The sequence below is a fragment of the Pseudonaja textilis genome, chromosome 12 (genome assembly GCF_049901715.1).
Source record: "Pseudonaja textilis isolate UNSWEBS1 chromosome 12, rPseTex1.2, whole genome shotgun sequence".
NCBI lineage: Eukaryota > Metazoa > Chordata > Lepidosauria > Squamata > Elapidae > Pseudonaja > Pseudonaja textilis.
The window spans coordinates 10,227,751-10,251,532 of record NC_142001.1 but is presented as its reverse complement, the minus strand read 5'-3'; the positions used below and the strand labels follow the sequence as shown (position 1 = coordinate 10,251,532).

General features: G+C 40.8%; 1 protein-coding gene across 3 annotated transcripts in view; it reads left to right on the top strand.

Moving 5' to 3' along the window:
• Positions 1-23,782, top strand: part of CHM (CHM Rab escort protein) — an 86,009-nt gene that overhangs the window by 10,426 nt on the left and 51,801 nt on the right. For 2 of the 3 annotated variants that reach the window (XM_026703017.2, XM_087940986.1), the window contains exons 1-2: positions 12,982-13,036; positions 21,391-21,457. In XM_026703017.2, the coding sequence (XP_026558802.1) occupies positions 12,988-13,036; positions 21,391-21,457 (116 nt within the window). In that variant the 5' untranslated portion in view covers positions 12,982-12,987. Of the gene's footprint in view, positions 1-1,899; positions 2,015-12,981; positions 13,037-21,390; positions 21,458-23,782 lie in introns of those variants that run through there. The other variant, XM_087940985.1, reaches the window with a different exon arrangement.

Sequence of the window (23,782 nt, the reverse complement as noted above, 5' to 3'; positions counted from 1 at the left end):
TATGCACGTCCCCTTTAAGGACCCCTTAGGAATGCGGGGAGTCCACAGTAGGCAGTTTGAGGTTAAAGCTGTGAGGCTGTAATGACAAAGTCAAGTAGGGCGTTCCAGGCATTGACCACTCTGTGGCTGAAGTCGTATTTTCTGCAATCGAGTTTGGAGCGGTTTACCTTGAGTTTGTATCGGTTGTTTGCCCCTGTGTTATTGTAGTTGAGGCTGAAGAAGTTGTTGACAGGCAAGACGTTGTAGTAGACAACTTGGTGAACTATGCTTAGATCGGACTGCAGGTGGTGCAGTTCCAGATTGTCCAGGCCCAGAATTTCGATCCTGGAGGCATAGGGAATTCTATTGTGAGGAGTGGAGAATTTTTCTCGAGAAATACCTCTGAAGTCTCTCAATTGTGTTAATGTCCGATATACAGCGCGGGTTCCAGCTGGACGAGCTGTATTTGAGCATTGGTCTGGCAAAGGTTTTGTGTGCCCTAGTTAACAATTCAATGTTGCTGGAGAAGAAGCTTCGCAAACTAAGGTTAACAACTCTTAAAGCCTTTAATAAGATTCACTAAACAACTATGTTACTAACTTAACTGCAGTGATTCACTTATCAAGCAAAGTCGTAAAATGGGGTAAAATTCACTTAACAACTGTCTCGCTTTGGGCTACTTGTAAGTTATTTATCCAAAGGCTTGGTGGCAGGTGACCCTGCTCTAAAGAAACTCTAAACCACTTTAATTAGATTGGAGCAGCTATTTTTATAATTATCATTCCTCCCCTTCATTTTAATTGCATTCATTTTAATTTAAAATAATAATTAAAAAATTGTCCCATTATTGGTTGGTATAAGTCTGTTGAAAGAAATTCACCCAAGTGTGATTCTCACAAAATCTTCTTTAACAAAAATTTTTTGGGATGGGTCCTGTTCCTGCTTGTATGATACATGCATTTTATGTAATTTTAGATATTTTCATTTTTCTTTTCTAATTTTATAGAATAGAATAGAATTCTTCATTGGCCAAGTGTGGTTGGATACACAAGGAATTTGTCTTGGTGCAAATATTCTCAGTATACACAAAAGAAAAGATACATTCGTCAGGAGCCGAGAATCATCAGGTACAACACTTAATAATAGTCATAGGGTACAATAAACAATCCAATCATACTAGGAAACAGTTAATATAAATCGTAAGGATACAAGTGACAAAGTTACAGTCATACAGTCACAAGTGGGAGGGGATGGGTGATAAGGAGTGATGAGAAGATTAATAGTAATAGTAGTGTACACTTTGTAAATAGTTGGACAGTGCTGAGGGAATTATTTGTTTAGCAGAGTGATGGTGTTTGGGGGAAAACTGTCCTTGTGTCTGGTGTGCAGTGCTCTGTAGCGTCGTTTTGAGGGTAGGAGTTGAAACAGTTTATGTCTGGGATGTGAGGGGTCTGTAAATATTTTCACAGCCTTGTTTTTGACTCATGCAGTATATAGGTCCTTGATTGAAGGCAGGTTGGTAGTAATTGTTTTTTCTGCAGTCCTAATTATCCTCTGGAGTCTGTGTCTGTCCTGTTGGGTCGCAGAACCAAACCAGACAGTTATAGAGGTGCAGATGATAGACTCAATAATTCCTCTGTAGAACTGGATCAGCAGCTCCTTGTATATATATTTTATATATGATTGCACTTTATGTAAATCTTACGTACCATTATTATTATTATTATTATTATTATTATTATTATTATTATTATTATTATTATTAAATTTTAGAGGATATTGTGTTTTGTTTAATTTTTAGATGCTATCTTATAGCCTAGATATAGATAACTCCTTTTGTATTTCACTCAAGGATTCTAGTCAGGTTGATTTACAGGTGTCTTTTAATTTTGTCTTACTTTTTATTTACTGTCTCTTCAGGTAGATTTATAAGTACTTACAGAGCACTCATGGACACGTTCCTTCTCCCGGCCTTAAAACGTAATAAACAGACTGGCTGAGATGAAAAGGAAAGTGATCCCAACAACTTCAGCAGGTGAATGGTTATAATTTAAAGTCATTGTTTGCCTCAATGCACGATGGGAAATATTTTCTTCTTTTCTTTCTAATGGGCTTCCTTGTCAATGGACCAGAAGGCGGCTATTTGCATTCGGTCAGTGGTGGGATTCAATTTTTTTTTTACTACCGGTTCTATGGGTAGGCATGGCAGAGGAAGGATACTGCAAAATCTCCATTCTCACTTCACTCCAGGGAAAGGATCAGTGGTGGGATTCAAAAAATTTTATTACCGGTTCTCTGGGTATGGCTTGGTGGGTGTGGCAAGGGAAGGTTACCACAAAATCCAATTCCCACCCCACCCCACCCCATTAACCTGATTTCCAGCTCTGTTCTCCTGTGAAGGGCAACAAAAGAAGACCCAGCTGATCAGCTGGGATCAATGGGAAGCAGAGAATAGATGTGGGTGGGGCCAGTCAGAGGTGGGATTTGCCGGTTCTCCGAACTACTCAAAATTTCCACTACCGGTTCTCCAGAACTGGTCAGAACCTGCTGAATACCACCTCTGACGTTTATCTAGAAAAACAGATAACAGATAATCAGAGTTTGAAAGGACCTTGTAGGTCATCTAGTCCAACCCCCCAACTTGCCAAATTTAAAGGAGTTTGCTGCTGAGCAAACAGCCATAAAGGTAGCCCTCCATGTACGACCACAATTGAGCACAATTTTGAGTAGTTTGGAGAACCGGCACATACCACCTCTGACTGGCCCCGCCCCCATCTCTTCTCTGCCTCCCATCGAGTCCCAGCTGATCGGCTGGGTCTTCTTTGGTTGCCCTGCACAAGAGAACGGATCTGGAAAGCAGGTTAGTGGGGTGGGGTGGGAATGGTGATTTTGCAGTAACCTTCCCCTGCCACACGCACCAAGCCATGCTCACCAAGTAATGCCACGTCCAACAAGCCACGCCCACAGAACCAGTAGTAAAAAAAAAAAAATGAATCCCACCACTGATAGACATGCTTGTAGACTGAGGGAATTGATTAAACTTTACAGCACAGCAATAACAGCCCCCTTTCCCCACAAAGAGCAGAGGGCAAATGCTTAACGCAAACACAGCCCTCTTCCCCAAAAAAAGCAGCATCTTAAGTTTGTGACAAAGCAAAGGGAGTGAATTATTTGCAGATGATTATAATTGACAATGTCGTCAAAGATAATCATCATAATTATTATGATTTTTTTGTACGCCTTTGAAAAAAGGAAAGAATCCCAATGTCATTTTAATCTTTCTCTCGTGTCAGCGTGCTCGAGGCATTCACCTGCATTCTTAAGTTCCTAAACTTTTCAACATGCAGCTGTCGTCTTTAAACCAGTTTTGGAAAGAAAGAAAGAAAGAAAGAAAGAAAGAAAGAAAGAAAGAAAGAAAGAAAGAAAGAAAGAAAGAAAGAAAGAAAGAAAGAAAGAAAGAAAGACAATGGGAAGGAAGAAAGGAAAGAAGGAAGTGGAAGGGAGAGAAAGGTTGGCAAGAAATGATGGATGAATGGTAGAAGGAAGGAAGGAAGGAAGGAAGGAAGGAAGGAAGGAAGGAAGGAAGGAAGGAAGGAAGGAAGGAAGGAAGAAAGATAATGGGAAGGAAGGAAGGAACTAGAAGGAAGAGAGAAAAAGGTTGGCATGAAGGAAGGAAGGAAGGAAGGAAGGAAGGAAGGAAGGAAGGAAGGAAGGAAGGAAGGAAGGAAACCTGTAGTATGGGTATTATTAAGGATGAAGGAATACATGCAATTGCTTGGAAACATATATGCATCCTAGCTGGATACCCGTGCTTCACGACGAAACTTTGTGATCGGGCGATGCAGGAGAAATTCGGTTCACAATCCGTTGGCTCAGTGGTGGTGGGTGATTGAAACACATAAGAGAATATCGCTCCCGCCGCCCTGAGTCCAGAAACAGTTCTATAGATGGAAGGCATAGACATTTTGGTGAGGTACCAATGTTTAGTACTGTAAGCAGCCCCAGGCTACTCCTGAGTGAAGAAGTGGACCGTCTGCCAATTTGAACTGAATGTGAGGCAACTGGCAGTTGGAACAGAGTTCTTTTCAGGTGGAGAGGGGGAGTAGAACTCCTTAGCATCAGAGCGTGTTAATTGCTGTATAAGAAATACTAATGATCTGATGGTCATTTTGAAAAATCCTTTCTTAGTGAGCACCTAGAAGCCAAGGGGAACATATTTTCTATATTTCACTAATCTTCTTTTGTTTCTAACTTTCATATTTATTCTCTATCGATAGAGTAATTCCCATATCATATAATATTCAGTTTGTTCCTTCTCTTTAATTGCAAGTGTTAACCTATTCATTTCTGCACATCCTAATATTTTCCTGATCAACATTCTCATGAGTAGGAATCTCTTCACTTTTCCAGTTTTGTGCAAATACAATTCTAGCTGCAGTTAATACGTGAATAATCAAATAAACATTCTCGTTACTATAAATTTCAGGTAAAATCCCCAACAAAAATATGTTTTTAAGTCAATGTGCTGTTGTATCATCTTTTCCAGCCGTGTATGTATTTTTGTCCAATAATTTTTGGCTTCTAGATACGTCCACCACATATGATGATATGATCCAAGTATCTGGTTGCATTTCCAACATTTTGCTGATTTATCTTTAAAAAGGCTTCTTCAATTCTGAAGAAGAACTGAAGAAGTTTCTTGGATGAGAAGTGAAACGTTTTCAAGAGAAAAAAGGAAAAAACAAGAAAATCCAGTTGCCTTTTGAAAAAGCACCTTTAGGACAACCATCACCTCAAAGACATGAGAATCTCCATCGAGGGCAAGCAAGCAAATTATGATTTAAGCAAGCTGGGTGAACGCAACCAACATTTTGCAGAGAAGAATGTCAGATATGCTATTCATATTCTGCCCGTGTGACAAATCAGCATTTTCAGCTGGGCTTAGCTGTACAAAACCATTAGCTGTGGTTCAAAAAAGGATTCCTTGTACAAACTCACCCCTGCTGATGTCTTTCTAGCTTTATGCTTACGGTTTCCCTTTATGCAGTTAAAAATAGAGAAACATCACTTTTCTTGCCTGTATGGATCTCCTTCAAACCTTTCTAGTAGTATGTATTTTCCGATGGAGTTTGCAACACAGGGTTCAGAACAGAGGTGGGCTTCAAAACAGAGACAGTATTCAGCAGGTCCAGTAGCAGAAATGTTGAGTAGTTTGGAGAACCGGCAAATCCCACCTCTGACTGGCCCTGCCAACCTCATCTATTCTCTGCCTCCCGAGTCCCAGCTGATTGGCTGGGTCTTCTTTGGTTGCCCTGCACAGGAGAACGGAGCTGGAAAGCAGGTTAGTGGGGTGGGGAGGGAATGGGGATTTTGCAGTATTCTTCCCCTGCCATGCCCACCAAGCCACGCCCAACAAGCCACTCTCACAGAACTGGTAGTAAAAATTTTGAATCCCACCACTGCTTCAAAAAATTTAGCAATCAGTTCTCTGCTCAGTTACTGGGTGGGCGTGACCATGGTGGGGATTGCCTAGTCGGCTTCCTGCTGTCAGCATTCAGATTCAGGATAATATCAGTGTTCCAGCAAACCTCCACTCCAACCAATAACTCCAAGACAGGCATCTTCTCAAAAGTTCCTTTTATTTTGGATAGTAACTGGCACACCTGGGGAAACCCGGAAGTTCCGCATTTCCTTGCAATAAGTAAAAACTACAAATCCATCCCCTGCGCCCATCATCGCATCACATGGCCCAATCACCATCCGTCCCAACTTGAGACTTCCTCTCACTTATGCGCAACACAACCTGACCTTGAATTAGAAAAAAAACGTTATTATGTCTAACTAGATATACTCCAATGAATTCCCTCCTCCCACTTTCCCAGGCTCAAAATGTGGCAGCCTGGGTGCATCTGATCTCAGTATGGCTTCCAAAGCTGACACCTGCACCATGGTGAGGGGGGGCATTTTCACCCTCCCCAGGCTCCGGAGGGTTTTCTCAAGCCTCCGGGAGAGCAAAAATGGTCTCCCCAGGCTCTGGAGCCTCTCTGGATGCTGGAAACAGGCCCATTTCCGGTCTTTTTGAAATTCCAGGTGGCCCATTTTTCACCCTCCTGGGGCTCCAGAGGCTTTCCTTGAGCCTCCAGGAGGTCCCGTTTCCCCCTCCCTGGGCTCCAGAGGCTCTCTGGAGGCCAGAAACAGGCCCTTTCTGGCCTTCCGCAGCCTCCAGGAGGCCTGTATTTTTGCCCCCCCGAGCCTCCATGCAGGCTCTGCACTTACCTGGGATCCAAAACAGGCCTTGTGGAGATTCCTGGGAGGGGCAGGAGGGGCCAGCTAGTTGTTGCAACTACCAGATGTAAAATTAACATCGAACCGGAACAGCCCACTCCTGGTTCAGAATAATCGTTTCCTTTCCTTATGAATTTATCCAAAGGAAACCGATGTGAATTCTTTTGTTCACTTTCAGGAGTATCGAGAGAAAATGGTTAAAAAAAAACAGTTGGGATGGCAGTGCTGTTTTTATATGTTGTGCAATAACCATATACTGTATGCGTAACAGATTGGGAAAGAAAGAAACTTTCAAAAATGCCCCTCGGCCTCCTCACCCGCATCGTAAGTTAAAATGCTATGCTTCAAAATGTAAATATTTTGCCAACATTCTCTTCTCTTTTGCAAGAAACTGCAAAGCAAAATTCTCTGGGTTTTCAAAGTAAAAAAAGCAAAAAAGCCACCCAACTTGGGAGAATTTTCCAATTCCTGTCAGTACGGTCCAGCCAATTTGGACCCTTCTAAATATTTCAATCTGTTGGTGCAGATGCAATAACATAGCGGAGTGATACTTATTAATAGAGCAATAACACTTGCACTTATAAATCAAGGTTGGTGAATTATCCCCCCTGTTCACAAGTCATGATTTACAGCTCGGCTTTTTCATCCCCGTTGAAGGAACGTCTGCATTTCTCAGGCAATTCCATTTGCTATCCATGGCTTCCTTCCTTACCGTTTCTGAAACGAATGTCATTAAAAAACACACACGCCGACGTGGTGCTGAAAAGGTGGTATGGAATAGTAATGTGTGAATAAGGTGACTGGGAGGACGCAGTACTGTCCAGTTTTTGCTATCAGTTTATTAAGAAGCGGGAAAAGGACACCATTAACCGCCCTCACAATTTCCTGGGGTCCTTTCAGATCACACACAAAGCTAGTTCCCCACTCCACGCTAAGCCATAATGTCATTTATTTAATTCCGGCTTGTTTGTTTATGAATCTAGTCCTGAATTCACACAGCTATACGAGTAGTGTTTGACGTGCCATGATTTGTTTAGTGACTGTAGTTGTGGAATTACTGCATAACTCTGTTAATGAGATGGAAACAAAAATACTTACCAGAGACATGGAAGTAAGGCTGAGGGTTACCATTTTGATAACAACAATACTGAACAGACATTTATCAATGGATCAAATTAGAATAACTTAGTTTTAGAGTAACTTTATTGTCACTTTGAATGTACGCTAACTGGCATACATTAAAGTGAAATTTCACTGCATAGAGCTCTCAAAGGATCACCATCTCCAACATACACTACACAAACATGGCAAAATAAATAAATAAATAAATACAAAATTATGCATTTACCCACATATATTATATGACACAGAGGAACAACACAGTCTAGTCCGGATGTATACATGTACATGGCGAGAAAGATGCATCTTGTGAGTTTACCAGATGGATGGCATAGGGAACAAAACTGTTACAGAATCTGGTAGTCCTGCTAGCAATACTTCGAAATCTCCTCCCAGAGCGGAGCTACAGAAACAGGTGGTGAAGTGGGTATGTAGGGTCTCTAACTTAAACATGCAACAAAAACATGCTTCCTGAATTCCCAAATCCCTCCGTGAAACTGTATTTTATGTAAAGCAATTGGCATACAATAACACAAAAATCACTTAGGAAGAGAGAAGCATTTGAGGGGTGCGAGGAAAGAATTAAAAAGAACCAAAATGCTAAATCCAATTTTGCATGTTTTATTGTTATACATTGTTCATTATTCCACACCTATTCATTCATTGCACTTGTTTGTTCAAAGACTACCCCTAGATTACAAATTCATCCAAAAGATAAAAGATAAAGATAGGGAAGAAAGCAACTGTATGGTAATTGAATGACTGCAAAGGGCTGTTTTTTTTTTCCCCAGTGTAATCTTGCTCCTTCTTGAATAGGTGTAGGCTATTGTAATTGACAAAAGGGCTTGTTCTGAGAAATATAAGAACATTTTTCACTCATGCTGTCGAATATGCCGGTACAATGCTGGGCTTTTCTGTTTGTTTCCAATGTAGAGGATCTATTGGTAAAACAAATGTCATTTTGTGGTCTGCTATGCAGAAAATGTTTAAACCGGTGTTTGACTGACTCTGTTAAATCTTTTTTATTGAATGTGCTTATTCGTCCATGAAGAATTGAGTGTGCTCCTTTTCTGTTACTATGACACTGCAATTAAAAGCTAAGCAGGAAAGGGCTGGGGGCTGGGGGGGAAGACATTTTTCTAATGGGCCATGCAAACAGCTATAAAAATTATTCATACCTGTGTTTTCCCCTCCGTTCCTCTCCTCCGTGAGATTTTAATCCAATGATCAGGCTGCTGCAGGAAAATATTCTGTGGCAAAGCAGGAAAATATTAACAAATCCTGCAGGAAAAAAAAAGAAAGAAACTTGGATGTCCATTTGGTCAATTCTGCTGCTCCTGAAAACAGCTTTTCTTCCCCAAGCTCAGTGAGGAATGACTATCAGGATGAAATGATATTGCCTTGACTGTAGTTTTTATGGATGAATTTAACAGGAGCTAAGGAAAACTGGAGAATGAGATGGATGGATGGAGCCACTGAAGCTGTAGGCATGAGCTTAAACGGACTCTGGAGGATGGTAAAGGACAGGAAGGCCTGGAGGAACGTTGTCCATGGGCTCTTGATGGGTCGGACACGACTTCGCAACTGACAACTAAGGAAAGCTGGTTGTTCTATCTGGAAAAATACTCAAAGAATCACAGAATCGGAAAAGTTGGAAGTCTTCTAATCTAATATTTTTAGAATATTAGAGAATATTTTAGAATTTAGAGAATATTTTTAGCTCAGACTTGAAATGAGGGGTCCTTGGTGCTTTCTGAGCTTGGTGGTTTTCTTGCAGATTTCTGATGGTCCAGTTTCTCTTGCAGTCCAGTTTCTCTTGAAAGCCTCCAGTGATGAAGCTTCCAAAGCTTCTGAAGGCAACTTCTTTTCTATGGGTTGATTGTTCTCACCGTCAGAAAATTTCTCTTTATTTCCAGGTTAAATCACTCCTTGTTCGATTTCCATCCATTATTCCTTGTCTGGCTTTTGGGTGCCTTGGACAATAGCTTGACCCCTTCCTCTTCTTTGTGGCCGACCCTCAAATATTGGTAAACTGCTATCATGTCTCCCCTGGTCCTTCTCTTCACTAGACCAGCCATGCCCAGTTCCTTCAACCATTCATCATATGTTTTAATCTCTTCTCTTGGTTGCTCTTCTCTGCACTCTTTCCAGAGTCTCAACAGTTTTTTTTATAGTCTGGTGACCAAAACTGGATGCAATATTCCAGGTGTGGTCTTACTAAGGATTTGTAGAGTGGTATTGGTACCACACTTGATTTTGATTGTATCCCTTTGTTAATGCAATTTAGGATTGCATTGGCTTTTTTGGCTGCCACCACATACTGCTGGCTCATATTTAACTGGTTGTCCACTAAGACTCCAAGATCTCTCTCACAGTTACTGCTATTAAGCCTGGTTTCACCAAGTCTTTATATATATACTTTTGGTTTTTCTTGCCTAAGTGTAAGACTTTACATTTCTCTACATTGAATTTCATTTTGTTAGGTAGGGCCCTGTGTTCAAGTCTGTCAAGATCCATCTGGATCTTGAGCCTATCTTCTTTTGCTGTTGCAACCATTATCTCTTCTCGGCTTGCCAACAAAGCAGGCGGGAGGGAAGGGGGACATGGAATAGAGGCTCCAGACATTAAGAAGAGAGCCGTGAGAACCAAGACCACTTCAGCAGGTGTTTGCCAAAGTCAAAGACTTTTTCTCATAACAATATAATGAGACTCAATTGAACAATGTGGTGTGCTCTAATAGGGGCAGGGAGAATCTATACTTTAATTATATGGGTTTGTGCAGAAATTAGTTAAATCTGGTTTTGCCCTAATCAGTGCCGACATGAGGTACTCAATAGAGTTTTACATTCAGAGATTGAAACGTTGACAATGTGACTTAATTTTGTTATATTATCTGTAAAATTAAACGTGCTCCAGTTGCCTCGATCCCCTAGCTATGATTGTATGGTGTCTTTATTTGAAATGAAAAGTGTTTAATGATTTTAATTATGCGGTTCACTCAGAGAATTCTGGTCCACGACAATAATAAAACTGCCAGGAGATGTTGTTCATCATAGTGGTTTGCAGCTGATGCCAAGGTCAAAGCTTTCAACAGCCACGAGTCACAGCAAACAAACCTAATTCTGAATTGACAGCACATGCTTGTTTATACATTGCATTAATCCATAATGTGGCTTGATTTTGGTCACCGATCAAAGTAAATGTTGTTTATGTATCCATAGCATGCATCATTTTGCACACTGACTTCATTGGGCATCTGGGTGATTGGCAAGGAACATCAAACATAATATAATAATATCCACTTGCAAACGCATCGTTTTTGTGGTGATGTCATAGAACATCCAAGAAGATAGGCTCAAGATCCAGATGGATCTTCTTAGACTAGAACACTGGGCTGTATCTAACAAAATGAAATTCGAAGTAGAGAAAAGTAAAGTCCTACGCTCAGGCAAGAAAAACCAAAAGTACACGTATAGACTGGGTGAAACCAGGCTCAATCGCAGTAACTGTGAGAGGGATCTTGGAGTCTTAGTGGACAACCAATTAAATATGAGCCAGCAGTGTGCAGCAGCAGCCAAAAAACCTAGTGCAATCTTAATGCAATCCTAAGTGCAAAACATAGTCACCTAACCAGTAGTAACACCGGTTGAATCCCACCCCTGATTTTTTCCCTTAGTGTTATCAGATGTTAAGGCTACTGTATGTCTTCATATTTATTTGGGAACCCAAGTCTGCAATTCCTGGAAAGCCCAAACTCTTCAGCCCCAAACCTTCCTGTCTGTAATAGCTACTTGCTAAAAGGTGAGAATGAATGATTTTATGCCTGGGATTCCTTCCAAATGTCAGATCACATCCTAGAGGACGAGGAGTAACAAAGAAGAAAAAGAATGCCTAGAAAATAAGAGGTTGTTTGGCTTTACATATCACATTAAGCTTTGCCTTGCTTTAACCATGATTTCTGGCTGAATGAATGAATTGGCTTGCTTGCTTCAAATATAAGTTTACATTATAGCTTATAAAGGACACATTAAGACAGAACCGAGCATTTTATAGCTATGTATAACGTATGAGCTTCAGGTTGGACTCTGAAGAGCTGTTTGCATGATGGACTAAGTTACAGGTACAGATTGATGAACACACCTCTATGTATCTTACTCTCCTCGGAATTGTTGTGTCATAATCAGATTTAGAGTCTTACCCAAGTCTTGTTATGTTGTTGAAACTGGACTATTTATTTATTTTATTTATTTGTTTGCACAGCATGTAGATAACAGATATAAGGATAAACATGATTATTAGTACATGAAATGGATACGAATGAAAGGGAACATTAGGACAGGGACGGTAGGCATGCTGGTGCGCTTACGCATGTCCCCTTACAGACCTCTTAGGAATGGGGTGAGGTCAACAGTAGCAGTCTGAGGTTAAAGTGTTTGGGGTTTGGGGAAGAAACCACAGAGTCAGGTAGAGTATTCCAGGCATTGACCACTCTGTTACTGAAGTTGTATTTCCTGCAATCGAGTTTGGTGCGGTTCACCCAGAGTTTGTATCTATTGTGTGCTTGTGTATTGTTGTGGCTGAAGCTGAAGTAGTCATTGATGGATAGGACATTGCAATAGATAATTTTATGTACTACACTTAGGACAGATCGAAGTTCTAAGTTGTCTAAGCCTCAAATTTCAAGTCTGGTGGCATAAAGTATTCTGTTGCGAGTAGAGGAGTGGAGAACTCTTCTCGTGAAATATCTCTGGACTCTCTCGATTGCGTTAATGTCCGATGTGCAATGCGGGTTCCAGACAGATGAGATGTATTCGAGAATTGGTCTAGCAAATGTTTTGTATGCTCTAGTTAGTAGTACAATATTACTAGAGAAAAATATTACTAGAGAAAAGTATTATTTGTAAAAACAATAAAGGCAGGGTGGAAACAAATTCATAGTAGAACATACATTTCATGTTAGCATCCCAAACTGTAGTTAGCAATTATTCAATAGCAGTTAGCAATTCCTCCCTACTGCTGTTTCCCCAGCAGCTGCATAAGAGGTAGACTGCTTTATAGTATGAAGGTTCTACTTCTGTATATATTACACAACTTTTAAAATATATATAGAAATAGAACCTAATTCTGAACTTGATTCAGCAATTCCTCCCTACTGCTGTTTCCCCAGCGGCTGCACAAGGGGTCGACTGCTTTGTAGTATGGAGGATCTACTTCTATATATATTACTCAACTTTTTAAATACATATAGAAGTAGAACATCCATACTACAAAGCAGTCTACCACTTATGCAGCCGCTGGGGAAACGGCAGTAGGGAGGAATTGCTGAATTAAGTTTGCAAATCTTGCAACTTTAATCCCACATTGAGATTGATTAGGAGGAGGAAGGGGATTAGGTTTAAAAAGGAGCACAAACTAAACGGACACAAAGGTCTTGCGCGTAAACAAAGCGGATCGCAACACAAAAACTCCGTTTGAGAAAAAAAGAACTACACTCCCCACAACGCCCCGCGAAGGACCTTCCGGCCGCCTCGAGCCACTTCCGGCAGCTCTCGGCGGACGCAGAGGAGTCACGTGACCGCGGGCAGATTTCCACCCCCCCCCAAGATGGCGGACCATCTCCCTTCCAAGTTTGATGTGGTGGTCATAGGAACGGGTGAGGGAACTCGCGTGAATATAACGTGCGCATGGCTGGGCGGGGGGCGTCCGAAGCTGGAGCGAGCGAGGGGCGAGATTAGCCAGGACTTTGGAAGCCGGCGGGGTGGGGTGGGGAGGAAGCAGCTTTGGAAATAAACATGATCCTTTCTTGCATCTGGTGTAACCCGCTAGGCGGTGGACTACAATTACCATCATCCCCAACCAAGTTCAGGTTTGGAAGGGGAGACGATGCCAGGCTAATGGGTGGTCGCTGTACCGTTGTGAGAAAAGGGGGCAGGTGCTGGTGGCTTTTTGGTATCATCATCATCATCATCACCATCATCACCATTATTATTTTGTAGATTTATGTCCTGCTTTTTCTCTAGGTCAGGCGTGTTTAGCTCTGACATTCATTTTTTTTTGGCTTTCCTGGGTCACATTGAATGAAGAGGGATTGTCTTGAGCCCTATATAACGTGTGTGTGTTAATAAGTATATATCTAAATCTTATCTATCATATATCTATATACCATGTCTGTCAGCCTGGCTATTTATAATCTATCTATCACCTAACTTTCATCATCATCATTATCATCATCATCATCATCATCTTTCCACATAAAATAACAGAGTTGGAAGGGAACTTGGAGGTCTTCTAGTCCAACCCCCGGCTCAGGCAGGAGACCCTATACCATTTCAGACTAATGGCTGTCCAGTCTCTTCTTAAAAACCTCCAGCGATGTAGCGCCCACAACTTCTGGAGTCAAGCCGCTCCACTGATTATTTGTTCTAGCTGTCAGGAAATTAATCCTTAGTTCCAGGTTGCTTCTCTCCTTGATATGATCTTGCTGTAGGCGCTTTTACTGGTCTACATTGCACCTTTGTCCTCTACTTTAACTCTCAGAGCAAAGGGGTGGGAGTCTGGGCTGAAAAAGAGTGACATCAGTTCTAGTCCAACACTTAATACCGTCAATGAACCACATTGATTTCTGTTTCTGAGAGTGGGTGGGCACATTTGGGAATCCCTTAGTGATTGTCTTCCTAATGATAGTTCTAACTGTATAAGCATAGGATCAGCTTAGGTAATATCTGTCTGCCACAATGTCTACTCCTGGCAAGGGCTTGTGGGTAAGTCCCTGCAGGTTGCTTGGCAAGATTTTCATTGCCATTGCCTCCTTCCTAGAACTGAGAGTGGGACTGGCCCAAGGTCACCCAGCTGGTGTCTTAAGAACTCATAAACAGTATCAAGTTGGCTTTCCAGTGGAAATGGGTCGCTTTTTTCCATTGCTGTTGCTGTGCTGGGAGTGTGTGTGTGTGTGTGTGTGTGTGTAAGAGAGAGAGAGAGAGGAGTGGTCCAAAGCCCCCACCCCCCACTCAAACTGGCTTTGTGTCTAAAGCAGGATTAGAATTCATGGTGTCTGGGTTATTACTTTGTTAATTTGCCACTACCACCAAACAGGCCCTCCAAGGGAAGTAGTTTGCCATGGCCTTCATTTCCATTGCTATCCTGGAGCTGAGATGGAAGGACTCATCCAAAGTTTCTCAGTTGCCTTCATGTCTGTGGCAACTCTAGAACTTTAACGGTCTCTTCGTTTCTATCCTGGTGCTTTAACTGCTGTACCAAACTGGCTGTCCTTGCCTTCAAGTCCATCTTGACCTCTGGTGACTGCCTGGACTAGTCCTTGCAGTTTTCTTGACAACTTTTTGGGAAGTGTTTTTTTTTTTTTTTTGCCACTTCTAGAGATGAGGGAGAAAGATTGGCTCAAAGTCACCCAACTGGCTTCATGCCTAAGGCAGGACTAGAACTCAAGGTCTTCTGGTTTCTAGCTTGGTACCTTTACTACACCAAACTGGTTCTGTTAGCCAGTATAATGTTGGAACAAGTGATTGGATTTGTGTTTGCTCCTGAGACTAACAGAACCTTCTGGGTATTGCCTAGGGAGTGAAGAATTGGGTGGATGCATTGGATGGATAAAACAAAGCCTCATACAATTTAGAGTCCTAGTTTTCTTCTCCATTGCTGGAAAACAGGCCTTTTCTTTCTGTTTAACTGCATTTAACTCATTTGCTGTAATTGCTTTTCATGTTGGGTTCGAAAGCACTGCAGATACAAGTTCTTTTTATTTATTTTTTAATGTAGCTAATATGGATGCTGAACGCTTTAAGGATTTCAAGCCAGGTTATAATAAATCCATAAAATGCATACAGTAAAGTGAAATAAAACTATTTTAAAAGTAAAATTATTTGCATTTCCAATTATTTATTTGTCCATACATTTTTTTTAAAAAAAAATTGGATCTATACTCTGTAGACTGTTCAGCATGTAGTTTTTTGCAGACATTAATAGAAGCCAGACGTATAATCCGGATGAATAATGCTATTATCAGTAGCTAGCCTGGCTATAGAAAAGCTCTGAGAAGAGTGCCTGACAAGACTGTCTAACACATTAAGCTATGGTTTGTTTAACCAAATGTTGAATAAACCACGCCTGCCTGAGGTCATGCAGCATGCTTCACTAAAATCAACTAAAACATGTTGGTTTTACATGCTTTGTGAATGCAGATAATTGTGTTTCATTCAAACTTTAGGAAACCACAAATTAAAATGGAACGTCTTGTTCACACTCTCCTTTGTCAAGGACTATATTTATTTATTCCTAGGAATTTATTCTTCTCTTCCCCCCCCCCCTTCTCTTTAGCTACCTGTTTAGTTCTGAAGTGCTTGTGCTCATTTACATATTTATTTCCCCTTCATGAGTATTAAAAAGGGCAAATTTGTAGGATCGGTCATGCATGAACCTTATTGCCATTCTGAAAGTACCATGAGATACCGTGATTCCTTCACTGTTTTCTTTAACTGTGGGTTCTTTAGTCTCAATTGGATGGGTTGGTTTGTCACTCTAAATCAGGGGTGTTAAACTTGATTTCATTGAGGGGCTCATCAGGGTTGTGTTTGACTTCGTGGGCCACGGTTGGTATGGCCAGGGTGGGCATGGCCAGCTTGACACCACTCGTGTTGGGGCACCTGTGGTGGCTTGAGAGCTCTGCCAGCAAAAAAAGGGCTTCTAAGCTCCATTTTTGGCTGTGGTGGCTTTTTGCTACCCTCTGCCAAGTGAAAATGGAGCTCGGTGGCCCTCCCGCATTCCATTTTGGCTGGCAGAGGCACCGCAGGCCGGTCCTTTGCTGTTTTCAGGACAGCCCCAGATCTTTCATGGGCCAGATCTAAACATCCCTGCTCTAAATCATAAACCATGATGAGTAATGTTTTACAGTGCAATAAGGAATGTGTACTGTGGTTTAGCCCAATATAGCAACCCAGCCTCTATGACTATGATTTTGAATATATTCAAAATGTATTGAGTCTGTTTCAAGCAATAGCTAAAGTATGCCAAATATATTTTAATTGGGCTGTAAGTTACAACTGCCAGATGTGGACAACACCAGGACATCTAGCATGCAAGATTTGGTAGATCTATTCTAAATTAGATTGAAAAAAATGGCAGGGCTGAAGGTTAAGGAAATTAGCAGGTCCAGAAATCCTGTGTGTTCAGCATTCAACTCAGATAAGAATTAGTTTCAATATGTGTTCATAGGATGCTGTTCCTCATTTCAGTATATGGATGTTTGTCACGACCCAACCAATTGGCAACTGATTATTGAGGTTTCAGTTAAAAAAACAAACTTTTGGACTTTAATTCCTGAGCTAACATGACTGGAGGAGGAATTCTGGGAGTTGGAAGTCCAAAAGTCTTAAAGCTGTCAAGTTTGAAGACCCCTGCTCTAAAGGTTGTGTTAGCCCAAGATCAGGAATCACTTGGTTCAGACTCTTATTTCATATATAAAGCTTATTTGGTGTCCCTGAGTGAGGAAAACTACAGACCGACCCAAACTCCTTCATATGGAGGGGAAGTTTTTGAATTCAGCTCAACTCTTTTTGACTTCATTGACACAATCATTTAGTTATCTTGCCAAAAATATAGAATTACTTTCTGGGTTGTTTTTTTTTTTTTTTGATTTTGCAAAATTAGCCTACAGCCCTAGCAGTTCTTGATAGTCTCCAGTCCAAGTACTAATCAGTACTGATATCTTTAGCTTTCTAGCCCAGTTATGATCACCAACAGAGATTCTTAATGGAGAGGATAAAAAGCTGAATTTCTCATGTTCCTGGAAGAAGAGCAGGACCAGGGAGAAATTAACTTCGTCTGGAACTCTGATCTTGTTGTCTTCTGCGAGATGTAGGAACTGAAGAATATACTCAAATGAATTGAGAAATCTCATCCGGGAACACAAGGAAGGCCAACTCTTATAAGGGACAGCCTTGGTGAAGATGGACTTGGAAAAGAATCTGTTTCAATAAGAAATGTGATCATCCTAGCCATTATCAAAGCAGTTATTACTCCAGTTTGAATCAGAATGCCAGTTTAGATTTTGTGTTTCCAGTGGGGTTATTGGTTGTTAAAAATTGTTTTTTTTTTTGAAAGATAGATTTGATGGCCTATGTTTTGCTGCAGATAAATTTGGGAAACGTTTTTTTAAAAACCCAATTCCTCCAGTCCCTATTTTAACCAGAACTTGAGACGATTCATTAGAAATGGAGACCTCGGACTTCAAGTATTTTGCCAAGCTGCATGGATTCCGTAAGGTCTTTAAGCCCAATGTTTGAGGCCGAGCAGTTATGGCTTAAACAAATTATGATTGAAACACAGCATGGTTTTGTTTCATGTAAATCTCAGAGTCAGACAGTGGTGTTTTGAAATATGGACTGGGAATGGTGCCAGATTTGATTCTGTATTTTCATCCCTGGATCACAGTATACCTCTCTGTTCTTCATCCTAACTGGGATATCGTTGTGCTAGTTAGCTCTTGTTTAACTTATAACCTACACTTTGTCTCCACCTGAAAGGTGTTTGTGGCTTCTGACTGTATGTCAAACTAAGCCACTCTGTTTTCCCCTCTAAAAAGTTTGTGTGTGTGTGTACACACACACACACACACACACACACACACACACCAAAGCCCAACCACTGTAAATTTTCTGGTTCCATGCAATTTTTCCCCTTCTTTCTGTTTCTGATCTTCGCTAGTTATAAATAACACATGAAATGACTTTCAAGGTAGAAGGCAGGAATCCATTTTGAAATATTCTATAAAATAAAGCGTGATTTATAGCTCTCTGTGATTTTGGCTGAAAGCGTTTGGGCTTCGCCCAGTCATCAGAGTCCTGTCAGAGGAAGCTGTTATTTATTGGTCGATATGCCAGGAACGGTGGTGATAGTACTTTATGTTTATCTTATGTAAGTATAATGTTAAGAAAAATCAATTCCAAATACTAATACGGTTTTTAAAATGTATCGTGGCACGCTAGCCAAACAGAGACACTGGGACATCAGGAAAGCTGGGGTTTTTTTTAACCCTCTGCCTAGTTTTATAGCTTCCAATGTTTTGAGGTGTGATTTTTTGATATTTTGGGTTCCAGTGTTTAATACTAAATTGGGCCTTTAATCTGTACCCCAAATTATCAGTATCACTGATCATTTTCAGGAGTTTTCTAGCCAGAATCTGCACAAAAGCCATGTGCTTAGCAGCTGTTGCATCACTCTCTATGTAAAGAAGCATTGTTTTGATAGCATTGCCCCAGGATGTAACATTCACACCCTTTCTCGGTGTTAACATTCACAACAGGGGACCCATTTCAGTTTCTTTTTGTACTGTAAAATAACAGTATTTAGGATTCCCTGGGGCGGCAGCCACAACACGGAGTGGAGTCTGGGGCATTGCATATAAGGAATCTTTGCAAAGGAGCAAAGGAAAATTTATAGCACAAGGTAGTCCCATTTTGACCATGTGCCCACAAGATGCTGTAGAACAGGGCTCTCCAACCTTGGCAACTTTAAGACTTGTGGACTTCAACTCAGGAACTCTGGGAGTTGAAGTGCACAAGTCTTAAAGTGGCCAAGGTTGTTGACTCCTGCTGTAGAACAAGGCACACTTAGTGGAGGGGAAATTTCAGCACCTTGGATAGTTCCACGTACGCAGCTTCCTGCAGCTATTCAGGCTTGCTTGGAAGTAAAACTTTTCTATAACATCTCCCTGTGCCCAATTGATTTCTTTTGGCATTTTCTGCAGAGATCTTTATTTTTGCAATAAATATAACACACAACAGCCAAAGATACTTATAAACCACTTTCAGGCTTTTGTGATAAGCTGATTATAGTAGGCGAGAATATAGCCAGTTGATTAGCCACAATGTCTGGGACTCCATAAACATTAAACAATGAGTAGTTTTTCCCTGTGGAACTTTGCTTCAATGCAGGGATGAACAATATTTTTTTTTAAAAAAAGTAAGCATTTTTAGAGTTTGGAGGGTGTTTCATTGGCATTCTCACAAGAAGATCTACCCAACTGCAAAGAAGAAACTTATTAGAAATAATAATAAACAAGTTAGGTTCTTCTTCCTCCCTTTATAGTCTGCAAGGGTGTTTTCTAGCACCCTCCCAATTTTTCTTGGTTGTTTTTGGGAGGTGGGTTAAGTAGGCAATCAAGCATGAAAGTTATTAGCTACAACCATACATGAACATCAATTTTGTTTTCAAAAGAAGGGGATAGGATCTACAAGTATTTTTGCAAATTTCAATAATGCTAGGTTGATGCTTCTCTTTATAGCAGATTCGGTCTTCATTCAAGTTGAACGAAGGGGACTTGGTGCCCGTGTTTGCATGTCAATCTTACTCATGGGTTGTTTACTTGTGGCTATCTTTGGCTGAGTTTGCACAACATCTTAAACCAATGGTTCTCAATCATTTCTTCACCACAGATCCCCTTTAAATACCTTTTGTGGCCTTGCCCCGCAAGACTTAACTCAAGATTTAAGTCATAACATTTTTCTCTAGCCTTCATAGATCTCCTGTGATGACATCGGTGGCCCCCCAGGGGTCCTCGGATCACCGATTGAACTGGATAACTGGTTCCTTTCCCTTACTATTTAGGTCCTGTCAACTCTCTCTTCTCCCTGTCTCTTTCTCCCAGGAATTTATTTGTACTAAGGTGGATAATCTTTGAAATTCTAGTTACAAGCCGCATTCTACAACTTGATGTCTCACTGCCTCTGATCAATGTCTTTTCTTTTCTTTTTCCTTTTTTACTATAAAGCACTTTCCTTTTATTGCCTCCAGCAGGATTCCACATATTGCCTTTTATTGCTTCAGGTCATATTCTAGATATTGAATTCTAATGTATGAATCATTTGAAGTAGTATCCTCTCCCAGGTAGAAGGATTAAGGACCGCTTACTGCCGTTTAGTTAATCTGAATCCCAGTTTGTTAAAACAAAGCAAGGTTTTGGGCCTTTTTTTTGTATTTATTTGCTATTGATTGATTTTTTTTTTTACTTTGGCATATATATTTTGCCCTTCAAAACGTACAACACTAACATAGCCTAAACTCATCATCTACAGCAGTGTTTCTCAACCTTGGCTATTTTAATACAGGTTGACTCCAACTCCCAGAATTCCACAGACAGCTCGGCAACACTGGCTGTGGAATTCTGGGACTTGGAGTCCACACATCTTAAAATGTGCTAACGTTGAGTAACACAGATCTAGATCAAAGCTCACAATAGTGGTATTGGGTGAATGAGAAAGGACAGAAATCAATAACCAAATTGCCATTCGCTTATCTACATTTTGAATTATTAAAAACGAATGTCCAGACATGAGAAACTCAAATCAGGAATTCTAGGAGCCTGATGAGAGAGAATCCCTACATGACCGAGAAAAATCAAGGAAATAAGAGCCGCACAGATTCTTTTTGGAAAGGAATCTCTCATAGAAAGCACCAATAACGGAGAGTATGTGTAGCTCAGGGTTGAAATGAGAGGTCCTTGATGCTCTCTGAGCTTGGTTATTTTCTTGCAGACACTTCATCACCCAAACTAGGTAACACTAGTGCACTGATAATGTTACCTAGTTGGGTAATAAAACATCTGCAAGAAAACAAGCAAGCTCAGGGAGCACCAAGGATCCCATAGTTGTCATCCTCCCCTCCTATTCCTCCCCCTCCTCTCCCTCCTCCTCCTCCCCTCAAACCTCACTCACTTCCTGCACTGATGATGTTACCTAGTTGGGTAATGAAACATCTGCAAGAAAACAAACAGGCTCGGAGAGCACCAAGGGCCCCACATAGAAAGTAATGGAAGAGAGAATAGACAATAAATAAGCTCGAGATACAGTAGAACTATCTCTGTTAGTGTCAGAGAAGAATAAAATAAGTATGGGTCATTGGTGGGCGGGTGGGAGAAACTGTCTTATCTTCAAGATGCATGGATCTTAAACTATTTTGACCATAACTTCTTTAATGACAACCTTGTCTCTTTTATAGGCTTACCCGAGTCTATCATTGCGGCAGCATGCGCCAGGAGTGGCCAGCGAGTTCTTCATGTGGATTCGTAAGTCTTCCACCAATGTACATTTTGTGGCTGTAGGTCAGCATTTCCCAACCTTGGGAACTTTGTGATGCGTGGACTTTTAACTCCCAGAAGTTGGGATATTGTATAGCTGTGCTCAGGGTTGATGCTAAGGCAATGCCAACTATAATAATACTGGGAACAGGCTGATCAAACAAACGTATGCAAACCATGATGGTTAATATATCCAAAATAAGAAATGCCACGGTGATTTCATGCAGTGTGTGAATCCAGCCTATGTGTGCTTTTAAATTACGATGCTGGTCTCACCCACTAACTTCCACCCGGTCTCTAAGCTTTTCATGTAAAACCCATATAAATTCCTTTGATTCTTCAACAAAGGTGTAACTTTCTTGCTTCATTCACATCTTCTAGAGGTTGAGATGTCTGGAGGATGTGACTGGAAACTATTCCACATCTCTCCTTATTTAACCAGGTTGGATTTTGATAGGGTCTAGTAGCGAGAAAGGAAATAGCAATTGGATGCTAGCGCTTTTCATTATTTGCAAAGCTAGTAATTTGTTCATTTGACAGCTCTGTACATTTGTTTCTAACCCGAGGGGAAAAAAGTGTAATTCCTAACACTTTTTTTCCTCAGAGTTGGGAAGAAAAAGTGTTAAGCTTTAAATTGTGCTAAGCAATATCCTAAGAGTTTACTCTTCTATATTAATAGGTTTAGGTACAGTATTTATATAAAGGTTACTCACTCCCTTATTCCCCTGTTATAACAGTTATACTCTTTGCACAAACCTGAATTGGAAAAAGGTTCTTGCTTTCATTTAACTCAAAGCCTGCAGTTGTTCCTTCTGCAAAGCAACTCCAACCCTTTGAAATAATTGTCTCCCCCACCCACCCTTCTCCAGAAATACAATTCCAAGAGAAGAAGAGGATGCAACTAAAATGTAGTTAAAGGAAAGGTAGAAACTGCTACCGCATTTACCTGTCAAAATGTAAACTCGTCAATTTTGCATGGGTTTCTTAAGTGAGCAGCATATGAGATGGAAAATTTGAACATTGCCCTCCAATCCCTTACAAACCCGCTCTTTATTGGTGCTTGGTAAGCTTTAATTCTCTACAGATAGTCCTCGACTTTCGACAACAATTGAGCCCAAAATTTCTGTTGCCAAGCGAGACATTTGTTAAGTGAATTTTGCCACATCCTGCGACCTTTTTTGCCACATTTGCTAAGCAAATCATTGCTGCTGTTAAGTCAGTAATACCGTTGTTAAGTGAACCTGGTGTCAGGATTCCGGCAGTTACTCCAATTAAATCATGACCCTCAAGCCACACTCCCAAAACTAAAAAATGATTTATTTGAAGGTAACATTCTACGTCTGACATTTACCTGGGCGTAGCCAACTCTGAGATACGTAATTCACTGTGACCCCTGATCCTGCTTTCCCCCCCCACCCCGCTGGGTGTATCATCCAATGAAACACGTCCATAGCCAAGAGTCATTAAATGCCAAGAGCAATTAAATTTTTGCCCGGCAGAAGCTTCAGTCATCTAATCAGTCTTTGAAGAAAATATGAATGGAATGTGCTTTCGATTCCACACTGCTGCCTGCTCTTTAACCCCCCCCCCTTTCTTTCTGTTGTCAACTATAAAAAGTGTATACAAAATGTTTTATGAGTTGACACCTGGCTTCCACATTGTGATCTTGCTTATTAGAAGGTTGCAAAAGCGTGACCCTGGGACGCTGCAACCGTCATAAATATGAGTCAATTACCAAGCATCTGACTTTTGATCACATGAGCATGGGGGATGCTATAGTGGTCGTAAAGTGGAAAAAAATGGTCACAAGTCGCTTTTTTCAATACCATTGTTACTTTGAGCGGTCACGAAATGAACTGTTGTAAGTCAAGGGCTACCTTTACTTACTTTCTTTATTTTTTTTATTGTTTTTTTGTATACAACAGATCCATTCCATTTCAACAGTGCATCAATTAGGAACATATTCCAATTATTTAACCAGTATAAATAATGTTCTTCTCAAGTCTAACAATACGACAATAATCACATTCTCATGTAAATAATAGTATCAAATATATCTATTACATTAATTTCTCTAATTGTTCTATATACATTGTTCTCTAATTGTTCCCCTGTACCACTTTATAGTGCTTTTACAGCCCTCTTTAAGTGGTTTAAAGAGTCAGCCTCTTGCCCCCGACAATTTGGGTCCTCATTTTACCCACCTCAGAAGGATGGAAGGCTGAGTCAACCTTGAGCCGGTCAGGATTGAACTGCCGGCAGCGAGCAGAATTGTCCTGCAACACTAACCACTGGGAGGGAAGGAAGGAAGGA